Source organism: Otolemur garnettii, unplaced genomic scaffold (assembly GCF_000181295.1).
Source record: "Otolemur garnettii isolate 467f Iridium unplaced genomic scaffold, OtoGar3 scaffold00043, whole genome shotgun sequence".
NCBI lineage: Eukaryota > Metazoa > Chordata > Mammalia > Primates > Galagidae > Otolemur > Otolemur garnettii.
This window is the reverse complement of record NW_003852438.1, coordinates 9,879,648-9,901,275: the sequence shown is the minus strand read 5'-3', so window position 1 is coordinate 9,901,275 and position 21,628 is coordinate 9,879,648. Positions and strand designations below refer to the sequence as shown.

The 21,628-nt window shown below is 35.1% G+C and overlaps 2 protein-coding genes across 2 annotated transcripts; both read right to left on the bottom strand.

The window, feature by feature from the left end:
* Positions 1–8,369: 8,369 nt before the first annotated feature.
* Positions 8,370–9,308, bottom strand: LOC100963417 (olfactory receptor 6C2-like). Its single transcript, XM_003790660.1, has one exon. The coding sequence runs from the start codon at positions 9,306–9,308 to the stop codon at positions 8,370–8,372; it is 939 nt and encodes a 312-aa protein (XP_003790708.1).
* Positions 9,309–19,723: 10,415 nt separating this feature from the next.
* On the bottom strand, positions 19,724–20,659 carry LOC100960061 (olfactory receptor 6C2-like). Its single transcript, XM_003790490.1, has one exon. It carries the CDS (start codon positions 20,657–20,659, stop codon positions 19,724–19,726), a length of 936 nt encoding a protein of 311 aa, XP_003790538.1.
* Between the last annotated feature and the right edge of the window lie 969 nt (positions 20,660–21,628).

Sequence of the window (21,628 nt, the reverse complement as noted above, 5' to 3'; positions counted from 1 at the left end):
CTGATCAAACTAAAAAGCTTCTGCACAGCCAAGAACACAGTAAGTAAAGCAAGCAGACAGCCCTCAGAATGGGAGAAGATATTTGTGGGTTATGTTTCCTACAATGGTTTAATAACCAGAATCTACAGAGAAGAAAAGAACAAGTGGTCCCATCTCAGGGTGTGCAAGGGACTTGAGAAACTTCTCTGAGGAAGATAGGAGCATGGCCTAAAGACATATGAAAAAATGCTCATCATCCTTAATCATCAGAGAAGTGCAAATCAAAACTACTTTGAGATATCATGTAACTCCAGTATGATTAGCTGATATCACAAAATCCCAAAACCATAGATGTTGGCATGGATGTGGAGAAAAGGGAACAGTTCTGCACTGCTGGTGGGAATGCAAACTAATACATTTCTTGTGAAAAGATGTTTGGAGAGCACTTAGGGATCTAAAAATAGACCTGCCATTCAATCCTTCAATTCCTCTACTTGTTATATATCCAAAAGACCAAAAATCACTTTATAACAAAGATATTTGCACCAGAATGTTTATTGCAGCCCAATTCATAATTGCTAAGTCATGGAAGAAGCCCAAGTGCCCACTGACTCATGAATGGATTAAGAAATTGTGATATATGTACACTATGGAATATTATGCAGCTTTAAAAAAGATGGAGACTGGGTTGGCACCTGCGGCTCAAAAGAATAGGGTGCCAGCCTCATATGCCAGAAGTGATGGGTTCAAACCCAGCCCTGGCCAAAAAAAAAAAAAAAAAAAAAAAAAAAAATGGAGACTTTATCTCTTTCAAGTTTACATGGATGGAGCTGGAACATATTCTTCTTAGCAAAGTATCTCAAGAATGGAAGACAAACTATGCAATGTACTCAGCCCTACTATGAAACTAATTTATAAACACCCACACTTTCATATGAAAGCTATAACCCAACTATAGCCCAAGAAGAAGGTGAAAGAGGAGAGGGGAGTGGGGAGGTGGAGGGAGGGTAAGTGGTGGGACCACATCTATGGTGCATTTTACAAGGGTACAAGTTAAGTCTACTAAGTGTAGAATATAAATGTCTTAACACAATAACTAAGAAAATGTGGGGAAGGCTATGTTAACCAGTTTGATAGAAGTATATTTCAAATTGTATATAAAACCAGCACATTGTACCCCATGATTGCATTAATGTACACAGCTATGATTTAATTAAAAAAAGTTATCACGAAGAAGGCTGAATTTTTTCCAAAAATTTTTTTATATCTAGTAAATTAGCATATTTAGTAAAATAAAGCTAGTGTGTCTAGTAGAACTGGTAGTTGTCTATGAGAGTGATAAAATGATATTAACCCTGACATAGACCCTAAATTGGTTATTGTTTTGTTTAAGATTTTGCCAGCTTGTTCCTGAATTAGACTGTTTTTAGTTTTTCCTTTTTGTCCTGATGCTACATGATGTGAGGCTAGGGGTTATACTGCTTTGTTTAATAAATTGGGGGGTAGTCACATTTTTCCTTTTGCTGAAAGGTTTTATTTCCTCAGAATTATCTGTTCCCTGAGAGGTTGGTAGACTCAAGTTTAAAATATCTGGGGCTGGTGTTTTCTTTGTTGAAAGATTTTAAACTATTTGTTAATTTCCTTAAATTTTATAGCACCATCTAGGCTTTTCATTTTTTGAAGTCAATTATTTTATAGGTATTAGTCCCTTTTACTAAAATTTCCCATTTATGGATATAATGTTTTATAATATTTTAATTTTTGTTATCTCAGTTGCATTGATCAAGATTCCTTTTTCATTTTTAGTATTATTTGTACCCTCTTTATTTTTTCTTACTCAATTTAAATAAGAATATTATAGTATTGCTAATTTTTTTGGGGGGGTATGGGTTTTATTAATTCTTCTAATACTGTATCTCTGTTTTTTAGCTCCTTCATTTCTGCTCACAGCTTATCTTTATATCTTAATATCCTCTTTAGAGTTTATCTTGCTTTATTCCTGTATTCCCTTAGTGAATAATTCTGCAAAATGAAATTTCTTGACTGAAGGGCAAAAAGGCTAGACTTTGAATGAGTTTTAATTTTAATATTTGAATTTTATTTTTTAAAAATTTATCTTTTTTGGAGATAGGTTCTTGCTCTTTCACCCAGGCTGGAATGCAGTGGCCTAAGATAATCCACAGCAGCTTTAAACTCTTGGGCTCAAGCAGTGCTTTTGCCTCAGCCTCCTGAGCAGCTGGGACGTCAGGTGTGCATCACTATGCCTGGATAATTTTAAAATTTTTTGTAGAGATGGACTCTTGCTCTTGCTCAGGCTGGTCTTAAACTCCTCAAACAGGAGTAGGAGCTCAAGCAATCCTCCTGCCTGGATTCCCAAAATGCTAGAATTATAGGTGTGAGCAACTGTGCCAGGCTTTGATGTTTGAATTTTGATAGCTATTGTCAAACTGAGTTTTGTAGGCTTATGTCTATTTGTATTTCAGACATTATCAGAGCATGAGTTTTTCCTGTGCCCTGACAATAAATTTTATTATCAAACTATTGAATATGATGATGATGAGTCTGATGAATAATAATTATTAACTTCAGTGATGTTTTAACATTTGTCTCATTGTGTGTAAGTTCAACTTTAGGAATGATTTTTCTTTTATTTGAATCATACTTTCCCATTGTCCTTGCACTATTTACCACTAGAATGGTGATTTTCCTTATAGATTTCTTGGAATATTTAGAACTAGAGAGTTTAGTTTTTAAATTTCTAATATCAATTGCAAATATTTTTTCCAGTTTGTCATTTTTTTTTTATCTTTTTGGTCTTTGGCTTATTTATTTATCTCCACACAGAATTTAAAAGAAAGTTTAAAGAAGTATATTCACACTCGTCAACCTCTTCCATTAGCATTTCTGAATTTTGAGTCAGGGTAGAAAGGTCTTTCCAGGTTGCTTTTAGTTAGGCCTGACTTGAACGTGTGCAGCGTATAGTGGGCTATTGTTAAGGTTATAGTCTTTGCCAAAGAGACTGCCTCTTTGTCTCATTGTCCCTTGGAACCTCCAGGACATTGTGCAAGACTCTGGCACTGTGGACCTCTGAGCTGGGGAGCATGTATTTGGCTATAGCTACAGGGAAGTAATACCTACATCTTATGAACCCGGGCATGGGTGGATCTGATGTTGGATAGACATGAAGATCACAATGGAAAGTCAAGTAGCCGTGGGCTTCTCAGTGTAAACTGGGTAAGGCCTTCTAGGGAGATGTCATGCATTGGTACAGCAGAACCAAAATACATGTGCCAGAACATCCTAGAGTTGATGCTATAGAGAGAATAATGGAACTTAAGTACACTGGTATTTAATACACAAGTATGGTTTTCAGTGGATGAGAAATTTACATTAAAAAACATTTTCAAAATCTAAGAAAAGCTATTTTTGATTCAAGGTATTCTAATCACTATGAAAGGGTTCAGCCTCAGAGTTATGTAGAAGGACTAAATAAGTAGTTATTCACTCTTTAAAAGTTAAAGGAATTCACTTGTGAAATTACTTTAGCAGGCCTCCTTCATTTCTTAAGGATATTTCTTTCTTGGCCATCTCTATTTCTTCTATGGAAATTATTTGAGATTTCCTATGCCTCCCTGGGTCAATTAATAAGTAATATATTTTATAATAACATCTATTTCATCCAGATACTAAAATTAATTTGCATAGAGTTGAACAAAATAGTCTTTTATTATTTAAATATCAAAACTTTTATGAATTTTTTCATGCAAATCATTTTACATATGGAAAAACTATTTTTTGCAAAGCATGCATAAAACATTTGTGCACTTTAAAAATAATAAAAATAAAGCAAGCACCCAATATAACTACATTTTAGGCTATGACATGAATCATTGCTATAACTTTAGAAAAGTCTCAATTACCTACATACATCAAAATTTATCTTTTTCCACATCCTGAATGATCCTATTTTCACAATCATCTCCTTTTTTCATTGTGGTTCTCCATCAATGTATGCAATATTAATTTTATTATCTAGTTTTATCTTAAAAAACCTTTTGTATGAATGGACTTATATACATTCTTTTGTGTCATACTCTCTGCCCTTTCCATTATTTTTATGAGATTCACTCATGTTGATGGATGTTGCTAAAGTTTGTTCCATGACTCTATAGTATTCAATTATATGACTATGACTACACTTTATTAATCTACTCTTTGACAATGGACATATTTTGTACTTTCAGTTTTTTGTTACTTTAGTAATGTTATTAATATTTTTATGCATGTTACTTGATGCACATGCGCAAAGGTTTTCCTAAGTTATATTTCTATGAATGAAACTTTTCCTGGCTTTAATGATTATAACTAAGGGTTTGTAATGACATATAATAATATACTTTAGAGGGATTTTTCTTTAATTTGTCCTGGTAGAGATTGAGCTAAAGGAAAGAATGATTAATAAATCTAACAAAGTGGGCTCTGGGTACAAAAGAAATGGCGTTGTGAGGTTTAAGAACTAAAATATAAAATGGGAAGAAGCCTTTCTTAACAGTCATATGTAAGTGCAAAGGACTTAAAAAGGTCAAAAATTCTTTTGAAAAAGACCACAGTTAAAGGTCTTACATTACTCAGTTTCAAAATTATAAATCTATAGTAATCAGACAGTGTAGTATTGGACCAAGTATCAGTGAAACATAATTGAAAGTCCAGAAATAACCCTTTGCATTTATGATCAATTGATTTTCAACATGGTGTCGAGAGAATTTGATTAGGAAGAGGGTAGTGTCTTGAACAAATAGTGATAGAATGATTGGATATTTAAGGGCAAAAATGAATTTAAATCCTAATCTCATACCACGTACAAAAATTAACTCCAAATAGATCAAAGACCTAAATTTAAAGGCTAAGAAACACAGGAGAAACAGAGGAGGAAATCTTTGTAGCCATGGGTTAGGTAGATATTTCTTATATATGACACATAAAGGTGTACTTGTTAAGGAAAAAATACTTTCTCAAAATTAAAAATTTAGAATTTAGCATGTCAAAAGGCAACATTAAGAAAATGAAAAAAAAAAACCTCCACCAAATCAAAGATAGGGAGAAAATATTTATATTTATAAATCATATATGTGAGAGCACAGGGAGGCCAAAAAACCATATATTTGATAAAAGGACTTGTATCATAATTTGTAAAGAACTGTTACAATTCAAGAAGAAGTCAAACAACCCAATTAAAATATGGGCAAAAGGTTTGAATAGAAATTTCACCAAAAAACATATATAAACAGAGAGTAATCATATGAAAAGATGCTCATTATCATTAGTGATTAGGGAAATGCAAATTAAACTCACAATAAGGTGTCACTGGACACTCAAGTATTGGGGAGTATGTGAAAAACTGAACCCTTTAAATATTGCTTGTAGGAATATAAAATAGTATGAATTTAGAAAATGGCTTGATAGGTCCCATGTAATTCAGCAGTTCTACTTGTAGGTAAAAAGAAGATGACAGGAGGGGCTGAGCACAATGGCTCATGCCAGTAATCTTAGCACTCTGGAGGATAAGGCAAGTGGATTGCTTGAGCTCAGGAGTTTGAGACAAGCCTGAACACGAGTAAAACTTCATCTCTAATAAAAATAGAAAAACAAGCCAGGTGTTGTGGTGGGCACCTGTAGTCCCATCTACTTGGGAGGTTGAGGCAAGAGGATAGTTTGAGCCCAAGACTTTGAGGTTGCTGTGAGCTATGATGATATCATGGCCCTCAACCTTTGAGGACAGAGTGAGACTCTGTCTCAAAAAAAAAAAGAAAAGAATGACAGTCAGGCATACTTAATCAAAGAATTAAAAGATCCCTACAATGAAAACTAAAATGTTAATGAAAGAAATTAAAGAGGATACAAACAAATAGGTATTTCATGTTACTGGATTGGCAGAATCAATGTTGTCAAAATGCCCATACGACACAAAGCAATCTACAGACTTAGTGAAATTTCTATCAAAATATCAGTGATATTCTTCATGGAAATAGAAAAAATAACTCTAAAATTTATATGAAACCACAAAAGACTCAAAGTATTCAAATCATCCTGAGCAAAAGGATAGGAGGGATCACATTATCTGACTTCAAATTATATTACAAAGCTATAGTAACCCAAACAGCATGATATTGGCATAAAAACAGATACATAGACCAATGGAACAGAATACAGATTCCAGGGATAAGTCCATGCATTTATAGTCAATTCATTTTTAACAAAGGAGCCAAGAGATACATAGGGAAAGGACAGTGTTTTCAATAAATGGTGTTGGTAAAACTGGATATCCATATGCCATACACAAAAATCAAATCAGATTAAAGACTCAAATCTGAGACTTGACACTATCACACTGTTTGGAAAAAACATAAGGAAAACACTTCAGGACATTGGGGTGAACCTGAGACCTCAAGGCCACATGTAGCCCTCCAGATCCCCAAGTGCAGCCCCTCAATTGAATCCAAACTTCACAGAACAAATACCTTTATGTGTTATTTATTTATTAAAAGAATTTTTCTGTAAAATTTGGATTCAGTCAAAACACTGCACTCAAGGATCTAGCAGGCTACCTATGGCCCCAAGGCCATAGATTCCTCACATTTAGGTGCTAAGATTTCTTTATAAGATCCCCAAAGCACAGATAACTAAAGTAGAAATGGACAAATGGATCACATCAACCTGAAAAGCTTCTTCACAGCAAAAGAAGCAATCAACAATGTGAAGAGACAATCCATAGGATGGGAGGAAATATTTGCAAACTACTCATCTGACAAAGGCTTAACAATCAAAATTATAAGGAGCTCAAACAACACAATAGGAAAAAGTCTAATAACACAATTTAAAAGTGGGAAAAGATCTGAATAGATATTTCTCAAAAGAAGACATAAAAATGGCCAAAAGGCATATGACAACATTCTCAACATCACTAAACTTCAGAGAAATGCAAATCAAAACCACAATGAAGTGTCATGTCACTTTAGTTAAAATGGCTTTTATAAAAAAGACAGGCAAAGTGTGTGGAGAAAGGGAAATCTTGTATATGGCTGGTAGGAAGGTAAATGAGCAAAACCACTGTGGAGAACAGTATGGAGGTTCCTTAAATAACTAAAAACAGAACTACCATATGATCCAGTGATCCAACTGCTGGGATATATATAAAGGACAGGAAATCAGTGTATCAGACAAATGTTGGCACTCCCATGTTTACTGCAGCTCTGTTTATAATAGCCAAGATGTGGAACCAACCTAAGTGTCCATCAATGGATGAATGGCTAAAGTAAATGTGGTAAATATATACAATGTAATATTATACAGCTATAAAACAGAAGTCCTATCATTTGCAACAACATGGATGAAGCTGGAGGACATTATGTTAAATTAAATAAGCCAGGCACAGAAAGATAAAAATCATGTCCTCACTCATATGTGTGAGCCACACACACAAAATTGAAGTCATGGAGATAGAGAGTAGAATCATGACTACTAGAATCTAGTAAGGGTAGTGAGGAGCAGAGGGGTGGCTAAAGAGGGGAAGATGGTATAGTTAAGGGGTTCAAAATACAGTTAGAAGGAATGAAATCTAGTGTTTGGTAGCACAATAGGTGACTATAGTTAACAATAATATATTGCATATTTCCAAATAACTAAAAGAGTGGAATTGGACTATTCCTAACACAAATAAAAAACAAATGGTTGAAATGATGAATATCATACATAATTGCTCTGATTTGATCATTACACATTGTATGCTTGTATCAAAATATCACACGTACCCCATAAATATGTACAACTATGTATCCATAATAACTAAAAATTGAAAAAGAGAAATCTAAGCAAGCTTCTTCAAAAAAAAAGAAAACATATGTTTTACAGTGACAAGGAAACCATCCAAATGTCCATCAACAAATAAAAGAATAAATAAAATTTAGTAATATCTATATAATGGAACATTATTTACTACCATAAGAAAGAATGAACAACTCATGAATACTATAACATAAATAAATGAACACAAAAAATTGTTATATGAGAGAAGCTCAAATACTACATATTATATGTTTTGTTTATATGAAACACCCAGAAAAGGTAAACTTATATAGAAACAGAAAATGGCTTGGTGATTGCTTAGAGCTTAGGGGTAAAACTGGTGATTGGATAGTCATGAGGAAAACAGCTGGGGTCACAGGAGTGTTCTAAAATTATATTATGGTAGTGTTTTCACTACTTTATTATTTACTAGAATTTATTGACTAATACCATTGGTGAATTTTATAGCAGTTAAATTATACCCTAATGAAACAAAAATGAATGGAAGGAGTTCTTTTACATTTTTACCTCTTGTGTCCTCTAGTCCTTTAGTTCTTTGAGACTGAAGCAGCCCTTTTGATCATGTCTTTGAAAGCTTGTATCACTTGCTTATTTCTTAGGGTATAAATGAAGGGATTCATGACGGGGGCAACTGAAGTTGTGAGCAACGACACCATCTTATTCATGGCGACCCCTTCCTTTGCATGTGGTTTAATATAGATGAAAATGCAGCTTCCATATGTGATAGAAACCACAATTATGTGAGAAGAACAAGTGGAAAAAGCCTTTTTCCTTTGCTGGGCAGAAGGGAATCTGAGAATGGTCTTGATGATGTATGTGTAGGACAGAATCACACACACCAAGGTGAAAATGAGCGTCAGCACTGCCAGGACCAAGACAAAGCGTTCTATAAACTGTGTATCTGAGCAGGCAATCTTCAGGATGGGGGCAGCATCACAGCCAAAGTGGTCTATGACATTGGAATCACAAAACTCGAGTTCAAAGCCCATAATATAGGGTGGGAGGACAATGATCAGTGCTAATATGTAACAGCCAATAAGGAACTTGATGCAGACTCTGTTGTTCATGATGGTCATGTAATGCAGGGGCTTGCAGATGGCTACATAGCGGTCAAAGGACATGGCTGTCAGGAGGAAAAACTCAGTTGCACCCAGGACAACAACAAAAAATAATTGAGCGGCACAGGGATTATAGGTCACTGTGTTGTCCCCAGTGGCAAGGGTATATAGGTATCTGGGAATACAGACTGTGGTGAAAGAGACTTCTAGAAAAGAAAAATTCCGGAGAAAAAAGTACATAGGAGTTTTAAGACGGGGATCTATAAATGTGAGGGTGATGATGGTCAGGTTTCCAACGACACTCAGTAGGTAGGTGATGAGCAAAAAGATGAAAAGCAGAATCTGTAGATTTGGGTCATCTGTTAGTCCCACTAGGATATATATAGTTGACAATGTATGATTTCTCATCACTGACCTCTGACTTCTTCATGTTCTGTGGGTAAAACAAGGCATAAATTAGATGTAAGTGGGGATTAAATAAATTATTAGCAGGAACAGAGTAAAAATGCCAGGCAAGCCATTGTTATTTTATTTGATAAAGTGATTGCAGTGCTAGCTGGTGCTACTCTGAGATCCATACAATAGTATGGCCAGAAGAGCTTGTATTAAAAATTCTTATCATTTTTTTTTATCATTATAATAAGTTTATGGTACAGGAAGTCCTAGATCAAACAATCACAAACCTGGAGAACAAAACCCAGAAGGGAATCTCTTCCAGACTAATCAGTCAGGTGAAAAGAAAAACAAAAACACCGTCAGGAACCACATAATGGCAGCAGAAGAGCAGCACTACATTGTGGATTGGGACATATACTCTGGAGCTAGACTGGGATCAAATTGTGATTTATTCAGTATCTGACTTTAGGCAAGTTATTAACCTCTGTGCCTCAATTTCTTCATAAGTAAAGTGTGGAGAATACTTGAAACTTACATAGGGCTGTTAAAGGAATAAAGGAGTTAATAGACTTAAAACATTTAGAAAATGTCTTAATAAGCACATGATAAGGGAGTGCTTACATTATTATAATAAGATGCAAAGTTTTAGAATTAATGATGACAATCCTGGTCATAAATACTACATATCAACTTTTGGTGCAATGTAGATAGAAGATGTGAAGTTTCTAAAACCTCTTTTCTTAGTTTCTGTTATTTTTTTCCCCAACTCCATAGCCAAGTATACTCATTTAAAATAACTATTGCCTTTCTGTTTTCTTCACTTTCAAAACTGCAGGTTTATTGAAGATTGTCATTCCCCTGCCTCAATCCCTTCAATGGCTTCCTTCTGTACTTGGAATAAAACCCAAGCTCCCTACTTTTCCCTGCAAATTCCCACATGATCTGGCCCCTGCATCTCTATCCTCAGATTTTTGCCTCAGTCAGAATGTCCTGGTTACAGTGGCCTTCTTCAGTCCCTCCCATGTCACACCTTTTCTGTAGAATTTTTTAGAACTCACCATAACTATAACTTCCTCAGAGAGGTCCCACTTGGCTGTGCTCTCCAAAACAAGCCTTCTACAAAGTTGGAGTTTCAGTAGCACATTCTGTTTTTCTTATGCTAGTCCATTTCTTTTTGTACTTACCATAACTTCTTTTTAATGCATTGATTTTTGTTTGCTTATTAGATGGCATAGCTCATAAGAACACAAGCCATGTTTATTTCATTCACTTTTATACTTTCATTGTACTGCCTAACAATGTCTTTGGCACTCAGTAGAAGTCACTGAGCACTTTGTATGTGAAAACCAACCTGCTGATTACACTTTATCTGAAGCACATTCATTAGGAAGGCTTGTATCATGCATCCATTTCTATTTATTTACCTCCAATAAGGTTTCTAAACTTACTGAAGCTTTTTGTGACATCAGTAAGGTTAAAAAAATCATTTTTGGATATGAATCCTGTAAACTGACAGTAGGCCTGTTTGGCTGGGTATGAGATGAGAGTAAATCAAGACTTATAATTTTCACAGTATCATAGGTCAATGTGCAGAACTAGTTTGTGGAAATGGGAGGCTAGAAGCTTGAATTCCGTGGAGTTTGTCCCAGTGCTTCATACCCTGGATCCCTAATTTTCCTCTAGGAGGCTGGATGAGGCTGCTGGAAAGTTAGTTCCTGGATAAACAGAGTTCAATTTCCTAGATCATTTTGTAGATGGTGGTGGGGCTTTAGGTTTGTGGCTTTGGAGTCAGCTAGATCAGGGTGCTAAGAATAGTTTTTCTTCCTTCAGTGTCATCATCCATAAAATGCAGTATTATTATCTCCCTCATCGAATTGCACTGAGGATTAAATAAAACTAAATACAAAACTCTCAGTATAGTTTTAGGCACTGTATCCATAAACATTACATGAAGGCTGAGGCTTTTACTTGTATAGGAGTTGTTCCTGCCATGGTGATTGATACCCTTCCTTCCTGGGTTAAGCAAAGTTTGGTTTCCTTTCCACTCTTTCCTTCACAGCAACTGTAGTTTTGCCTGCTTTATTATCTCTCCATGACTTCCAGAAAGTTTTCTACTTATTTGGATATTAAAGTCAAATTGATAAGGACTTCCTGAATCTCACAACTTCCTTGGCAAGTTGATCATTCATTATTAATAGAGCACTTGCTAGTTGTGATACATTGTGTGTTCTTTTCGAAATCTATTTAGTCTTTGCAGTCTGTAGAATAGCATTGTGACAAAATATATTTATTCAACTACTTCTCCTTGAACTCACTTTAAATTCTCTTCTGGGCTGTCTTTGTGCCCTGACCTTTCAAAACATTATGCCAATTGAGAATAACGTTGTTCAACCTGCTGTACTAATTTAGCCAAGTCTTCCACACCCTTCTTGTGTTTCCTTGTCTATCTGTTAACACAAACAACTCAGCCTTGGTGGATACTAGTCCCCTTATATGAAATTATTGTCTATGGATTATGAACAGGTAGATATAATCCTAAATATAGAAAATATTGTCAGCTGTATTTTGTTGAATCCCTGAATTTTTAGGTTCAACATCTGAGAACAGGTGGTTGGAAGTTGTTAGTGGCAGGAAAATGAATGTAAGTTTCTTGAATCCTAATTACATTAGTTTATCATGTAAATGTAGGAAAAAAGTTTAGGAGCATTTTTTTCGATTCTTTTTTTTTCTAGCTCTAATGTGTTTTCTAGCTTATGATGATAACTAGAAACCTATTTCTGTCCCTAAATCAGTATAACTTTCCTAGAAAACTTAATGAGTAATTTACTTAATGACATTAATATAAAATTAAGAACAACCACTAGAGAATGTATGTTATCATTCAAAAATCTTCTCTAAGCTTACTTTCTTGTAAATTTGGAAAGTGGATCAATACCAAGATCTCAAAATCTTGCAATAAGACTGAGCTATCAATTCTAGAGGCATTTTGTTTTTAATAAAAAAAATATATTTCTGATGAGATTCTGTCAGATAACAGATGCATCTGGAGAAGAAATCTAATTTTCTACCTTCATATTAATTTGCAAATATAACTAGGATAACCTTTAGCATTTCTAGAACGTTGTGTCCCAGATACTGCGCTAAACACATTACATGGTTTATCATGACTAATCCTGACAACAACATCCTGAGATATGTGGTATTATAATCCACATCTTATAGATGAGGAGCTGGAGGCCATAAACTTTAGGCAACCCCAAACTTACCCATATACAATCTTCTATCTAGGGTATGCTGAAGCAGGGCCACAAAAACAAGCAGTTTGCCTCCAGAAACTTAGTCTTAAATATTTCAAAATAGCGTATTGCCTTTTTACCAGCCTCCTTAACTCACGTATAAACTTTTCATAACTGGGAAAATGGCAAGGATGTGGGTATCTCCCTGCTCTTGCTTCTTCTCCATTTTGAGTAGAGAAACAATCTTGTATGTGGTGCTACTTCTGCCTGAAGAAAGTGGATCTGTCAGTTAACTATTGGTGACTGAATTAGAGCCAATGGTTCTGCAATAATCTGTAATTAATCACACGGTAGCTACTCCAATGCCTTCTATCTGTACTCACTGTCTCCAGAGCTCCTGATTTCTCTCATTAAATGGAACAGGATTCTCCCTAAAGACTCCAATTAGTTTTTTACAAGAATGGTTTTCACTTGGTTGTCATAAGATATTTCCCACAAATAGCCTTGAGGTGTGTTTCCCTTGAGTCTGAAAAAATAGGGCTTTTTCCCCAGTCCATGGTGGTCTGTGCCTCACCATGGGTTTTCAGATAACATTACAGGGAAATGGAGCTGCCTCTGGCTGTTGTTAACTATTAGCTAGTACCATCCTGGTAATGCAAAGTTCTCTGTCAGTATTTCATTTTACTCCATATTTCAATCTTATCTGAAGTAGAAATTAATAAACTCTTGCATAGTGGGATATACATTGACTAAGGGGGGAAATGTGTTATGAATATATAGCCCGTTAAACAGGGTTATGTCTTCAGCTTGGGGGTTCAAATTGTGTAGTGAACACTGGGGGAGGCACTTTCATTGGATTGAGAAGAGGGTTTTCTCAGAACTATAGAACAAACTATAGAAATGATCCTGAAAGATAGTCTTGCTGTATCCTCTGTGAATCATGTTTCTGTTCTTAACCCTTCTCCCTTCCATGAACATCATTCAAAGATCTTCAAAGTCATGTCATACATCATAGAATAAGGTGGTATTTCAAAGCTGTCTGATTTTTCACCTGGAATATTGATCAACATTATTTAAGAACCAAGTCTGATTCATTTATTAACAATGTCTAGCTGGTGAATTATCTTTCATAACAAACTTAATCATACTTACCTCTCTGATGGCCCTTCATGGCTTCTGGGTGCACATTAACCACAAAGGTCCTCAGAGTGACTCAAACCTGGGCAGGAATGGATGACTTGATGCAAGTAAGTATAGACTATTCTTTTTTTGCACCCCCCCACAATAGTACTCACAAAAATTCTGAGTGAAAATTCTCCTCAGCGACCAATGTCCATTAATTTTCAGTCGCTTTTTCTTTTAAGAAAAGTAAGAGAAACAAATTCCAAATATATTGCTCCATTCTGTTAGTAGGAAAAAAGTTAATGCTAGTGGGAAAAAAGTTATAAACTGGAAAGTCAGTAGAAACTGATAAGAACTCTCTAGAGTTTGGGAAATTGATATTCTAGCTTTTCTGAATAGGGAAGCTGGCCTCCCCTAAATTTTACCTTTACAAGAACAGCAACGGTTATATCCATTTAGCTTGCAACAGGTGTGGAGGGATCAACTGGCTGAACAAACAAAAGTTTCCTTTGGGAGCCCAAGTTTAAAAGTCACTAATTAATCTACAGTGTAACAAACTGGAATGAACTCTTTCAAATAAAATCTTTAAACATATGTCAGTGGGGAGAATGTCTTTGGAGACGGGAAGATGCAACAATAGGTCATGAGCAAAACAATAAGTCAGATGACAGGTCTGGAGGCTTCATTATCTCCACATTGAATAGGAACATTTCAGCTGAACTCAAGGGAAAAATGTTCAGAATTCCCTGAGGGAAGGCAGATTTGGATGAAGCCCTGTCACCCCAAGTCACAGCAGAAATAGCTCCCTCTTGCTCTCTCCTCTAACACCTTTCTCTCCTGCTACCATCCTTCACATAAGGCATCACAAATAATGAGATGAATTTTTGCTTAGTTTTCACATGTTTGGCCTAAGCATCAATGTCAGTCACTAACCAACTCTAACAAAAATTAATGTAAATAGTTCAGTATAATAATTTTATGCGTATATATGTTTTTCATTCATTCAATCAGTAAAATTTTGTAGAATATTTTCTTCATTCAATAAAATATTATATATTTGATTGGGGTAGGATAAAGGTGGGAGTAGCTAATGTTACATAAAACATAGTTAATGTTCTGGCTAAGTAAATAACAAGCTCATCTTTGGCATAGTACTGTGCCAAGTATTCTATGAATGTTGTCTCATATAATCTTTGCAATAACCATATGATAGGGGGTTGTATGACTATACCCATCTTACAGATGAAAAATCAAGTTAAAATCGAGAGATTATATATGGTTTGCTAGTATTGTGTTGATGACTTTTGCATCTATGTTCATCATGAATGTTAGCTTATAATTTTCTTTTTTTTAATGTAGTATCTTTGTTTGGCATTAGGATTAGGGTAATGCTGGTCTTGTAAAATGAATTTGTAAGTCTTTCTTTCTTTGAAACTTTTTGGAAGCGTCTGAGAAGGATTCGGATAAGTTCTTTAATGTTTGGTAGAATTCATTAGTTGAAGCCATCTGGTCCTGTATGTTTATTTGATGAGAGACTTTTTATTTCTGAATTAAATATTGTCTTTAAAGAATCATTTACCATGCGCAAGTGGGATTCATCCCTTGGATGTTAAGATCATTGAACATATGTAAATCAACAAAGGGGATTCACTAATGAAGGACAAAACCTACACAGTCATCTCAATAGATGCAGACAAAGCATTTGACAGAATTCAATATCCTTTCATGGTAAAAACTGTCCAAAAGTTAGGTATAAAGAAATGCATTTCAACACAATATAATCTATATACAACAAACTCACAGCTAGCATGCTCCACATTGAATAGCTGACAATTTTTTCCTTTAAGATCAGGAACAAAACAATGACATTCCCTCTCACTGCTCCACTCTTTATAGTACTTAATGTTCTACCTAGAACAATTAGGCCAGAAAGACACAAAGTTATCCAAATAGGAAATTGTCTCTTTTTGGAGAAGACATGATCTCATACAGAGAAAACTATAAAGATTCCACCAAAAAAAAAAACTTAGAACTGGGGCAGTACCTGTGGCTCAAAGGAGTGAGGCACTGGCCCCATATGCTGGAGGTGGTGGGTTCAAACCCAGCCCTGGCCAAAAACTGCAAAAAACAAACAAACAAAAAACTTAGAACCAATAAATTCAGTAAAATTGCGGAACACAAAATCAACATGAAAAAATCAGTAGCATTTCTATACACTTACAATGAACTACCAAAAAATAAGAAAAAAATTACTTTTATAATAGTGTTAAAAGTATACAATTTGTAGGAGAAAATTTAGCCAAGGAGGTAAAAGGCTTGTATAGAGAAAATAATAAAACATTGATGAAAAAAGATGAAGATGGGTAATATAAATGAAAAAATATTCCATAGTCATGGATTAGAAGAATTAATATTGTTAAAATGTTCACACTACTCAAAGTGATCGAGTAGTGTGGACATTTTAACAATATTAATTTGGGTGAATGTGAATGGTGGGATCCCACATATGGTACTTGTCTGATTTATTAAGTATAGAGTATAAATGTCTTAACACAACACTTAAGTAAATGAGATGAGGTTTATATTAACCAGTGTGATGTAAATGCTCCTAATTCTATAGGAATAGAATAGGAATTATTCTATAGGAATCTATTCTGTCCGATTATTCAAGACTTCTTTTGACTTCTTTTATGATATTCTGTGTACCCTTCTACACTATGGGCATTGAGTCTAAAGCCAACAGTGAAGGATTGGTACCACATAGAGACATTTTTAGAGAAATGAAAAAGAAAAATAGGCACAAATTACAAATTTGCTCTCTACAAATTTACATTAAGTGTGCCTGTCTTTCCCGTTGCCTTTTCTATGTTCTCCCACCTTATTTGCCTCTACCACCCCTGAGACAGCACGACCAACCCCTCCTCTGCCCCTTCCTCCTCATCCCACTCAGCATGAAGGTGATGAGGATGAAGAATATAATGAATTCACTTTTACTTACTTAATAATAAATACATTTTCTTTTCTTTATGAATTTTGTTTTTCTCCTGCTTTTCCTCTTTTGTTTTAAATTTCAGGTTAATGTGAGGATACAAACAACCAAATCACAGTATTTGAATTCATGAGGTAGAGTCCCTCTTGTAGCTATGTTCTGCACCCAAAAAGGTGTGCCATCTACCCCTACATCATGTCCATTCAGTGCAAGCACCCCAACCCCCCTCTTCCCCTTGCTCATTTCTCCTTCCCTCAACTTGAATTGAATTGAGTTTTCTCTTATATGGGTGTGAGTTAGATCCTCTACTGGCTTCATATTAGTATTGAGTACATAGGATATTTGCTTTTCCATTCTTGTGATACTTTATGAAGAAGAATGTGTTTCAATTCCATCCAGGTTAATACAAAAGATGTGAAGTCACTATCTCTTTTGTGGCTGAATAGTGATATTCACTATTAGTAATATGCATATATTACAGTTTGTTAATCCATTCCTGAATTGATGGGCATTGTTGTTTCCACATCTTGGCAATTGTCAATTGAGCTGCAATAAACAATCTAGTGCAAATGTCCTTATGATAAAATGATTCTTTTTCTTCTGAGTAGATGTCTAGTAGTGGGATTGCAGAGCCAAATGGGAGGTCTAATTTGAGTTCTTTGAGGATTGTCCATACTAATATCCAAAGAGGCTGTATTAGTTTGCAATCCCACCAATGATGTAAAAGTGTTCCTTTCTCTCCACATCTGCGTGAGTATCTGAAACTTTGGGATTTTGTGATGTGGGCTAATGTCACTGGGGTTAGGTGATATCTCTGGGTGGTTTTGACTTGCATTTCTCTGATGATATAGGGACAATGAGCACTTTTTCATATGTTTGTTAGCCATTCATCTGTCTTCCTCAGAGAAGGTTATGTTTATTTATGTCTTTTGTGTAGTGATAGATGGGGTTGTGACCTCTTTTTTTGTTGATTAATTTGAATTCTGTATAGATCCTAGTTATCAAACCTTTGTCAGATTTATAATATGCAAATATGTTTTCCATTTCTGAAGGTTATCTATTTTCTGATTGTTGTGTCTTTAGTTGTGCTGAAGCTTTTCAGTTTAATTAAGTCCTATTTATTATTTTTGTTGTTGCAATTGCCATGGAAATCTTCTTCATAAAATCTTTCTGCTGGCTGACATCTTTGAGTTCTTCCCACACTTTCTTCTAGGATTTTAATTGTTTCCTGCCTTAGATTTAAATCTTTTATCCATCTTGAATTAATTTTTATAATGAAAGGTGTGGGTCAGGTTTTAGGCTTTACATGTGGTTATCCAGTTCTCCTAGCACCATTTATTGAATAGGGATTGTTTTTCCCAGTGTATGTTTTTATTGGGTTTATCAAAGATCAGATGGCTATAAGAGACTGGTTTCATCTCTTGGTTTTCTATTTGGTTCCAAATATCTGTGTCTCTATTTTTGTGCCAATACCATGTTGTTTTGATCACAGTGCACTTGTAATAAATTGAAGTTACTTTGAAATATACATAATATTTCAACATTTGATATTCTAATCTCAAACATTAGAACTTTTTCCTTCTATCTTACTATATATTTGTAAATATAACCACCCTCTCTTCATCCACCCCTCCCTCACCACTTTTCCCCATCTCTGGTATCTATTAATCTATTCTCTATGTCCATGAGCTCAAGATTTTTAGCTCCCTCACATGAGTGAGAAATGTAATGCCTGGCTTATTTCATGTCACATAGTGACCTTCAGTTCTATCCATATTGCCTCCAATGACAAGATTTTATTATATTTTGTGGTTGAATAGTAATCCATTGTGTGTATATATATCACATGTTCTTTATCCACTCTTCTGTTGATAGATGCCAAGACTGATTCCATATCTTTACTATTGTGAGTAGTACTGTGACAACCATAAGAGCAAAGGTGATGTTTTGGTGGATGTTTTTGCTCCTAGTGAATGTTTTTTCCTTTGGAAAAATAAGTAGGGGGATTGCTGGATTACAGGTAGTTCTATTTTTATTTTTTTTTCAGAAATCTCCATACTGTTTTCCATTGTGTTGTACTAATTCATATTCCCACAGTATATAAGAGTTCCCTTTTCTGTGCATCCTCACTAGCATCTGTTATTTTTTATCTTTCTAACAATAGCCACTCTAATTGAATATTTTTGAAATATTAAAGAAGCTTATATCCATATTGTGACCATGACTTTGTATAACAATTATAAATATGATTAAAATATAAAATGTTTGAGCAACTAGATGATATTTAATAAACATAGACAGTAGTTATTTTTGTACTCTGAAAGCCGGAAACTTTATTTTCATAATTATAGAACATGAAAAAAAATTAAGAGACGCTGTTTTTTAACATTTAATAGAAACAATTTCAGTAATTTTGTCCAAGTTATCTGCATTACTATTACCTGATTATTTAATTCTCTCTTCTCTGGGCCCATACAACTTTTCACACTTTGCCTAGATTTTATCTTCAGTAGTCAGGGTATGCTAAGCAATCAAATGAACATTAGAATGTCCTTCTAAATTATGAATTTTTTTTTTTTTAGAGACAAAGTCTCACTTTTTTGCCCTTGGCAGTATCCTGGTGTCACAGCTCACAGCAAGCTGCAACTCCTGGGCTTAGCTCACCACAATGTCTAGCTATTTTTTCTTTGTTGCAGTTTGGCTGGGGCCAGGTTCGAACCTGCCACCCTCCATATATGGGGCCGGTGCCCTAACCACTGAGTCACAGGTGCCACCCAGCAATGCAATTTTTATTTATTTACATTTCTTTTTAGTAACATCAGAGATTTTTGAGAATCTAATTTCTGGAGTTTACAATAACTGAATAAACCTTTCTGAATAAAATCAAATTATAAGAAGAAGAAATAAATTGTTTGATTTTGCCTTTTGTATTGTAAGAAAAAAAGTATTGCTGATGAAAGATTAGCTTGGTGAATCTACAGAATAAAAAACCCCATAAATTTGTCTAGTTCGTGTATGTTGTTTCTACATTATTCAGATTTAAATTTAATTTAACTTAGCCTCAAAAAATCAATAATTTCTTATTTTGTGAGAAATGCAATTCGTTTTACTGCATCTTTGAAGGCGTCTTTCACTTGCTTGTTTCGAAGGGTGTAAATGAATGGGTTAAGCAGTGGGGCAACTGAAGTAGTGAGTAGAGACACCACCTTATTGATGGCCACTCCTTCCTTTGCTGAAGGTTTGATGTAGATGGAGATGCAGCTGCCATAGGTGATGGAAACCACAATCATATGAGAAGAGCAGGTAGAGAAGGCCTTTTTCCTTTGTTGGGCAGAAGGGAATTTTAAAATGGTCTTAATGATGTATGTATAGGAGAGTACAACACATACTAGGGTAATAATGAGTGTCACTATGGCAAAACTCAAGATAATTCTGTCTATAAATTTTGTATCTGAGCAGGTTATCTGTATAATGGGAGATGTATCACAGCCAAAATGATCAATCTCATTCGAATCACAGAATTCCAGCTGGAGACCCACACTGAGAGGTGGGAGGATGATTAACAGGCCAGCAAGCCAACAGCAGAGAATGAGTATGGTGCAGACTCTGTTGTTCATGATGGTTGTGTAATGCAGGGGCTTACAAATGGCCACATAGCGGTCATAGGACATGGCAGCAAGAAGAAAAAATTCTGTTGCTGCAAAGAGGACAACGAAAAATATTTGGGTGGCACAAGCATTATAGGTAACAGTTTTATCTCCAGTTGTCATAGTGTATAGGAATCTAGGAATACAGACAGTGGTGAATGAGACTTCTAAGAAAGAGAAATTTCGGAGAAAAAAATACATGGGAGTTTTAAGACGGGAATCCCAAAGCGTGAGGGTGATAATGGTGAGGTTCCCAGCCACACTTAACATGTAGGTGAGAAACAAAAATATGAAAAGCACCACTTGTAGTTTTGGGTCATCTGTCAATCCCAGCAGGATGAATGTTGTTATTGTTGTACGATTTCTCATCACTGCCTGTGCCAAGCCAAGAGCAATTGTTCCTGAAGAGAGAAGTGTGATGAGAAGCTGGCATCAGAACCTGAATGAAAACATCCTAGCCGGTCAGCCCACACGCACTTTCACACCTACAGTGCATCTCACAAGGGTACATGTGAAATTTACTAGGTATAGAATATAAATGTCTTAACACAATAAGTAAGAAAATGCCGTGAGGGATATGTTGACCAGTTTGATGAAAGCATTTCAGATTGTGTCTAAAACTAGCACATTGTACCCCATGATTGCATTAATGTACACAGCTATGATTCAATAAAAAAAAAAAAGAGAAAAAAACTTCTTTTACTTGATAATCAATTTAGTAACAGAGCTGTACCCTTGGCACCACATTAGGAGGCTTCTATAGGATATATCTTATGCAGATCTTATTTTTATAATTCTCTGATTGGAAAGCATATTTATGAAGGTCTCAAATAAAAACAAAACAGAACATAAGTCATAAGTCTAGTCTATAGTTTCTTCACAATATTGCCTTAGGTGCAGATATTATTCTTCTGGAAGAAATCATGACAGTTTTGAATTGTTTTTCTCCCAGTATTATCTTTCTTTCTTTTTCCCTGTCATACTGAAATGCTCCATTTTCCATCCTAGAAAGACCTGTTAATTAGTATTTTATGCTGATCATTTCATGTTGTTAAAATGAATTTTAACAGCCACACATTCATTTAAATGTTTCAGTTCTGCTCTTTGCACTTCAAATGATCTCTAAATAAGGAGATGAAAAGTTTAAAATATAAAAGTGCATCTTTGTTTTGTTGTTCCTAAATTTAGGTGAATGAAAGTACAGTAGAATAACCTCCGGAACTGACCACCTCCTTACATCGAGCTCCTCCTTAAGTTGACCCAGTTTTCATAGACTGGACGTGCACTGCCCGGACATAACAGTACACTAGGCCCATCTAGTTCCTTATGTCGACCACC